The following is an 8,427-nucleotide window of genomic DNA, read 5'->3' as shown; positions in this document are numbered from 1 at the left end:
AGTGGGTGCAGCCTACATGGCCTAAGACAGGGCTCTCACCCTCCTTTCACCCACATCAGAGTCCCTTGACGTTGCCCATCGTCGACAGCCTAAAGCCTTCGACCATCGATGTGACTCGTCTCACATCAGTGTTTTGGGGTTGTGAACTTGTCTAAGACCCCCCATAATTAGACATCCAAATTCAAAACTCACATAGTTGGGATTGAACATAAGACGCCTTCTCTAACTAAACAGAGAAGGGGGAGATGCCAGAAGCCAGGACCCTCGCCCTTACCCTTACCCCCTACCTTTCCCCACCTGCACAATGTCCTCTGAAGCTTGGCAACTGCAAGATCCTGCTTAGCAACTGCAGATAGACTCAAAGCAGAGTACCATGTCTTCTTAAGAATAGCAGGGAGACCATAACTCAAGCAGTGTACCATATCTTCTGAAGAACTGCAGGTAGATCATAATTCAAGGCAGTGTACCATATAGACCATGACATGTTTCAAGGCACAGGCCAAGAAGATTTTGTACTTTTCCACCACCTGGACCCGCTTACCCCCTCCCCTTGTAAAACATGCTATAAAAAAGCATTTCATGTTCAAAAAAAAGAAAAAAGAAATTAAAAAAAAAAAAAAGAAAGACAGCATTTAACAGACTTATTACAAAGTTTAAACTTGTTGATTTTGCAATTTATCCTTCTCCAACTTACTGATTTTTCCCACATATATCTGGACCTTGTATTATGCCCCTAAGGTCCATGATCCAGTTCTGAAAGAACATGCTGCCTTGATTAGTTTCACACAGATTTCTCTATGTTATTTCTTACCTATTAGAGTAGTGAGGGTTTAAAAAGCTTATTAAACTTGTATATTAGTATCTCTTCTCAATCACCCTAAGAAAGACACGATGTGTCCACATGTGCATGTATATGTGTATCATTATCTGTCTCGCTATTGGCATGTCAGAAATCACATAGGTACAACTGGAAAGTATCAAATTATAAACAGATCAATAGAGAGATTTTGAGAGAAAATGAAGCATTGCTGATTAAGTTACTTCAAGGATAGCCTATACTTTTTAGTAAATTTCTTGAAAGCTTATGACATTACAAAAGAGAGGAAGTGTTAAATATTTACCAACTATGCTATGGAAAGGGAATTGATTTCTCTAGGATACTGAGTTTTATCAATCCTCAGGAAAGAGCCCAACTCGAATGTTTCTGCAAATTGTTTTGTCAGTTTATATCTATGATTAAAGTGCAGTTTTAAACCAACAGTTTCCTTGAGCAACCAATTAACCTTTTGAACAGGCATTATGCTAATACTTACAGACTACATACAAACCAGTGTCTCTGAGACCTGCTCACTGACCAGTAAAGGATGGGAGAAGATGCACGGGCAGCATAGCCTTCTGAGGGCAGGGAAAGCTTAAGTGATAAAGCTTTAAGAAGATGCTATGAGGCATGGGGGAAGGACAAAGATCAGCCCTGGATAATATAGCACATATTCCTGTGGAAATGTAAGCACCAATGTCAACATGTCTTTGGAAGAGTTTCAGAGTAATTCAGAACTTATTTTCATGTGGATGAAATGTCAAGTTATAGAGGACAAATAGAAATTCAGGTTGTTGTGTAAAGTTCTATGTGTTTTGTGAGGAATGATGCAAGTAGAATAAATTTCAGCTTCAATGGTTCAGTTTTTACTGCAATAAAAGTAAAAAAAAAAGAAAGAGAGAGAGAGAGGAGGGAGGGAGGGAGGGAGGGAGGGAGGGAGGGAGGAAGGAAGGAAGGAAGGAAGGAAGGAAGGAAGGAAGGAAGGAAGGAGAAACTACCATACCATTCATAAAGTGATTACATTCAAGTGTGAGATATTGGGGAGGTCTGGCAGGCCTAGGGACTTCTAACGAAGAACATCACTAAACTAAACCAACCTTAAAACAATCTGGAAAACATGCCTTTGTTAAGAACCTAAAAGAACAATTTTCCTCATGTTTGTGGGGAGAGAAGTATTCCTAGAAGAAAGAGTAAAAACAGGGTTAATATGACTAAAAAGGAAATCACAATCACTAAAATGGGAGGCTTCTGCCCATGCAGATTGAGAAGACAATTTTTGCCACACTTAGTCCCACATTAAGACCAGTGATCTAGACTTTCATATCCTGACTAAGTCATTAACCTCTGTATAATTTATGGTCAAGGGGCCTGGGAAGAGGAGACACCATATCATCTCACCTGAGAACCTGATCCACTTGACCAAGCACAAATTTCTGAGAAGCTCCAAGTTAAGTTCAACATCATTTGAGTGATGGCTGCATATAAGGTGGTGAAGCGGATCAGGATGAAGCACAACACAGTCCAGTAGCCTGAGCTCACACTGGGTGACATGAGGAAAAGGGAAAAAGGCCACTGGGCAAATACTCAAGACTGTATTGGTTTGAAAATGCCAAACTGATGCCATGCATTAAGCTTTTGTCTGGGAAGAGCACGGCCATAGGAACTTGAGGAATGAAGGATTGTTGTTGAAGGCAGGAAACTATCAAGTTATGTCCTGATTGAAGCCATCATATTGTCACAGGAATGGAAAACAAACCAACCAGAAAAACAGAGACTGTGGTCACGCATCCTCAAGGAAAGAAACGTGTATTTACATCATTGACACCATTATTTTTTATCAGAATAAATAAACAATATTACATGTGTTTCTCAAAAGATTTTTCCTGGTGTAGTGCATAAAGTCAGAAGATGAATTGGAATAATATTATCCACACAATAATCTTTCTTTCTCTTACTGGACCTGGAATTCTGGGAAATACCCTAATACTTGTGAGACTTATGTACATGCCTGCCTTGGGGACTGAGAAGAAGCCTATCGACCTTATTCTCATCCACTTGGCATTTTCTAATATCATCACTATTTGTTCAACATTGATCAAAGATATAGCCACAGTGTTCTATTTCAGAAACTTCTTAGGAGATATTGGCTGTAAAGCTGTGGTTTTTCTGGCAAGGATGGCACGGGGCCTTTCCATCTGCACCACCTGTCTCCTCAGCTTGGTCCAGGCTGTCACCATCAGTCCCAGGACTACCCTTTGGACAAAACTCAAACCACGATCAGCATGTGAAGTTCTTCCCTTTATCTTTGTCTTTTGGATTGTCAATGTTCTCATAAGCTCCAACTTGCTCTCCTACATCAAAGCAGGCAGTGGCTTGAACAGTTCTATGGCTATAATGTACATTGGCCACTGCTATATGCTCCAATCCAGACACATCATCAAGTGGCTTTTCCTCTCTCTCATGACTCTTCGTGATGCCATCTTTCAGAGTCTTTTGGGCTGGAGCAGTGGGTCCATGGCTCTCCATCTGTATAAGCACCACAAGCGTGTCCTCTACCTTTACAGTTCCAGGTTTGCAAACAACTCCCCTCCTGAAATCAGAGCTACATGGAGTGTTCTCATTCTTATGACCTGTTTTCTGTTCTTCTATTGGGTAGATTTTATTCTCTCCTTTTACCAAGGTTTCACAGTGACACATGAGTCTGTTTTACTAAATATTAAAGTATTTTTAGAACTTGGTTATGCTAGTTTCAGCCCCTATGTTCTGATTAGCAGACATATCCATGCCCACTAAGAAGTGTAGAAATTGCATTCTATGTCTATTCTCTATGAGCTAAAGGTGTATACATTGTAAGTTCCTTTTCCATGATGAATTTTAGATGTGGAGACATAATGTCTGCTATGTAGTATAGGTTGAACTGGCAGTCTATATGTAGTACAAGCTGATCTTGAGGTAATTCAGTACCCCAAATGCAGGGATTACAACATTCCTTCCTTACCAAACTGTCATTTGATGCAATAGTCTAATTATCACAATAAATATTAAATTAAATGTTAAATATCATGGTAATCGATTTCCTTTTCTTAAGAAGTCTGGCACTGCACGATCTTAAGACCTGTTGAGGATTTCTAGGGAGGTGGAAAGTGAACTCTTACAATCTTCCTATGCCACCATCCTTGTCGTGTGACTTTATCCTTTCATTCACACCAGGGAAATTCTGGAGGTAATGCTTCTGTCAGAAATTACTATTGCATTTTTTTCCAAATCCAGAACATTAGGTTAGGTGGAGATGAGGAAATGCCTCTCATCTGAGGTGAGCTAGTACAGCAGAGTGAAGATGACAGTGAGACAAGCAAGGTCACCACCTCACAGCAGACTTGGTCACCAACTGTGTGACATTGTTAGATTCCAGAATGAAAAATAACATGTCAAGGATGCTGTCCAATTATAACTGGGTTAGAATGTATAGTGCTAGTACAAGAAGCTCTGGAAAGTGGGCTCTCGGAAATCATGCTTTTCAGGATCTGTGTACTCTCGTGCTGCAGCCCGAGCTCACTAGCACATTGGTGTGTTAAAACCTTCATCATAGATTATAAACACTGGACCTTCCACTTCTCACTCCCAGTCACTCACTACGGCCTCTACTGAACATCCAAGTGTTTGCTAGGCCTCCTTGCCCTGCTGCATACCAGACCCAATCTTCCCTGATGCTGTACAGATGCACCTTGTTGAGCTGAAGAAAAGGAGACCAAAGTTATGAGGCTGCAGAGGGAATCCATTTGCTGGAACCCCAGCAGCATATCCATGAGAAGGGAAGAGACATTGGGAGCCTTGTGACCTCCACAACCTCAGGCCCAGGAGGACTGAAGAGTCCAGAAATCACCCTTATCCCAGGTCCTCAAGACACTGCACTGCAGTCATCCTAAGGATGATTCTATTCCCAGGAAGCTAGCAAATAAAGGAGTAAGTAAGTTGTTCACACGTACATTCCCTCAACGAGCTTCCATGGTTACCATGTCAGGAAAACACCCAGCACTTCCTATTTGTCATGAGCTCTCCCAGAAGCCATGGAGCAGGAGACCAATAGGGAAAGAGGTGTCAGGATATAACTGTCCTGCCAGGACAGCAGATATTCTAAAGAAAGACAGGTGCCCTCCACTTTTCACTTTCAGAGTACTGTTACAATAATCCCAAAGAATGAACACTGTCCAGGAGTCAGTCCCACCCCTAAGAAGGAGAAAGGCTAAAGCCCAGGCACTATGAGAAGACAAACTTGCCTCTCCACAGAGGCTTCACACAGCTCTGATGACACTGAACCTTAACTGGATTTTCTTTCTATTATAAAATTGTGACACTGATACAGAGGAGAGGAGGAGAAAGGAGGAGTCTTTCTCCCCTTGGTTTAGCCAAACAATAGATAAATCCATTTGCTTTATCAGTTTGTTTCCTAATTTTCTTAAAGAGCCAAAGGACTTATGATTTCTTTTTACAATTCCCATTTTTGATTGTATTGAGTATATGTATGCATCTTGTGAGTATGTGAGCACAAGTGTCTATGGGGTTGTGCACGTGTACATTTGTGCTCATCTGCAGGCCTGAAACTGATGCTGATGACAGGAATTCACCATCATGTTCAACTTTATTGAGTCCAGAATCTTTCAGTCAAATACAGAACACACCAAATTGGCTAATCTGACTACCCAGTTCCTCTAGGGAGAGCCTGACTCTGGTTTCTGGGGCTAGAATTGCAGGCAACAGCCACCCCACCAGGCATTTAAGTAAGTGGCACACACTTGCAAGGAAAGCACTTTTACCATTGAGCCATCTCCACGCCAGGGTTTATGACTTTTCAATGCCTCCATGTAACAAGGGAATATCTTTTATCTGAGGTCAGCTTGCTGACCAGAGTGAAGCTAAAGTCCTCTATACTACAATCTCAAGGTGATAATTGTTTGCCATTGCTTGCTCCCAGTATGCTAAAGAATTCAGTAACAATAAATACAATGAGGTGATTCCAGACACACTGAAGACTTGAGGGTTTGGTTACTAAATGGATGTGGCTGTAGCTACCATGGAGCACAAGCAAGACCCAGAAGGTGTACTCTCCAGACATTTCCAGTGAGAACTTTGTCAGGCAGCTACATCCTGGCTACAACCCAGAATAGAATCCAGGCCAAAGATGATGTCAAGAGGGTCATGAAAGCTGAGAAAATCCACTTATTGAAAAAAGGTGATTGACTCTTGGTGACATATTCTTATGAAGCATGCCCCTGTAACTGAAGCAAAATTTGATGGTGACAGTAATGATAAGAAAAGCTGCAAGGATGAGATAATATGGCTTTAAGGTGACCAGTGTGAAGAATGTCTTCTGGCCTGGATGACAGACACAAACAATGATATCATGAAGCAGAGCTATATAACAGACATTAAACAGGAGAACAGCAACTAGGACTTCCCCCAGCCTAATGCAGTGTGATGCAGGGATTGCACTGAGACCAAGGCAGAAGAGATCCAGGCTGATGTGGAGCACCATCTAAGGGATAAAGATGCTTCTAGCAATCAGGACACATGGTCTGCCACGGAAAAGTTAAGGAACATCTCAGGAAAAGCAGACCTGCAGCATTGGGTGCCAACAGAGATTTTGGCAGTCTCTAAAACCACATCTTCTAAAAGCTCAAAGCAGTCAGGTGCATAGCTTGCCAAGATTTTCTCCATTCTGTAATCTGTCTTTCACTCTATTAAGTGTGTGTGTGTGTGTGTGTGTGTGTGTGTGTGTGTGTGTGTGTGAGAGAGAGAGAGAGAGAGAGAGAGAGAGAGAGAGAGAGAGAGAGAGAAGGTTTTTAGTATCCTGAAGTCCCATTTATCAATTCTCTTGTTTCCTGAGCAACTAAGGAGTTCTACTGAGAACAAGTTTGCTTATGTTTATATCTTGAAGGTCTTTTCCCTCCATTTCTTCCAACAGTTTTTAGTTTCTTGTCTTACATTAATGTCCACTGAGAGTCAGTATTTGTGAGCAAGACATACAGACCTAGCTTGATTCTTCTCCATGTGGATATCCAGTTTCTGCAGCATCATTTGTCCTCCTGTGCAGATCAAGTATGCTAGACAGACAACCTGACACATACAACATGCTCACTGTTGTAATAAAGGCATGACTGATATGGAGGCAACAGACGCTTTCTGGTTGGATTTGAAATCAATACAGAGGACAGAATTCACAACTGATCCCATAAACCTGGTCAGAAGCCTGTGTCAGAGATGGAATGTTCAGAGCCTGAGTGAGGAGGCTATACCTTTCTTTTGCAAAATGCACATGATGTATGTGTCAAATTATAAAATAAATTCTGAAAACTTATATTTATGTCCATCAATTAGTATTGGTATATGTTATATTTTAGTCATAGAATATTCTCTTTGCAGTGGTCAGTGGTTGCTGCAAAACTTTATAACTAGACAAATTGGAGATAGGCAGTTTTATAATTATCATCATTGGTCAATGATATTTCCTCTGTCTTCCTGTGAAATTGACTATGGTGTATTGAGGATAATTTAAAATAAAATCCACTTCACTTGAAGATTTTCATCTTGTATACTTTGTAATTAAGAACTTTCATTTTATATAATAACATATTTTATTAAGGTAAATTCAATACTATTAGTTTCTGACATAATTTTCAATAATCCTTTAAGTATAAGGAGAGACATGAGGACCAGCAAGATGGCTCTGGGGGTGAAGGCATCTGGTACAAAGCCTGAGGACCTGAGTTTAATCCCTGGGATCCACTTAGTAGAAGGAGAGAACTGACTCCTGAAAACTATCCTCTGACCTCCACACATAGCATGACATGTGGTCACCCTCACAGATACACACACATAACATCAATAAATCTTTAAAAAGTTTTAAAAATTGATTTGGAGATATATATATTTCTGTGTTTATCATGTGCAAGATCCTGCATTTATCCCAGCACTACATGCACACTAGACACAGACTGATAAACACATGCATGCACACAAGCACACATGCACACAAAACTTAGACAAATAGAAAGTGCAGAGGTGAAATTTGAATCCAATATCTCTGGCTCAAATTTTTTCTAGTTCATCTCTTTTTCAAAACCAATTACCAGAGGAAATAATAAAGTGAATGTGAATAATTTATTGCATTTTAATGTATGGATTGAGATGCTGTATATAAGGAAAAGAATTAAGTAGATAGTATTGACACTGAACAATTTGCCTTCTAATATATTTATCTTTTCTTTTTATGTATTTTTCTATAGCAACAGAAATCTATATTTCTGCTATGTATAAGGGTAGGTTCTGTTGCTAAGGTGTTGTTACCCCAATTGGTTCTTGAGTTGTCAATAAAGAAGGCAGGTGCAGGGGGGTGGAGAGAGGGTAGGGTACTGCAGGATGGAAGGTACAGGTGGGACTTCTAGATCCCAAGAGGAAAAGGAGACACAGGGAAGGAAAGGGGGCTTTTCTGCCATGCTTTGAAGTGAGGAGAAAAAGAAGTCATGTAAGGTCTCAGAGCAGCTAGGACCTGCAGCCTCGACTACGTGTGTGTGTGTGTGTGTGTGTGTGTGTGTGTGTGTGTGTGTGTGTGT

General features: G+C 40.7%; 1 protein-coding gene and 1 pseudogene across 1 annotated transcript; one reads left to right on the top strand and one right to left on the bottom strand.

Annotated features, from left to right (window-relative positions):
* Positions 1-2,368, bottom strand: part of LOC114628362 — a 13,690-nt pseudogene extending 11,322 nt beyond the window's left edge.
* Positions 2,369-2,725: 357 nt separating this feature from the next.
* Positions 2,726-3,610, top strand: LOC114628361 (putative vomeronasal receptor-like protein 4). Its single transcript, XM_028776342.1, has one exon. It carries the CDS (start codon positions 2,726-2,728, stop codon positions 3,608-3,610), a length of 885 nt encoding a protein of 294 aa, XP_028632175.1.
* The last annotated feature ends 4,817 nt before the right edge of the window (positions 3,611-8,427 follow it).

The sequence above is a fragment of the Grammomys surdaster genome, unplaced genomic scaffold (assembly GCF_004785775.1).
Source record: "Grammomys surdaster isolate TR1022 unplaced genomic scaffold, NIH_TR_1.0 267, whole genome shotgun sequence".
NCBI lineage: Eukaryota > Metazoa > Chordata > Mammalia > Rodentia > Muridae > Grammomys > Grammomys surdaster.
Note: the sequence above shows the minus strand (reverse complement) of the source record. Positions and strands in the feature narration are given on the sequence as shown.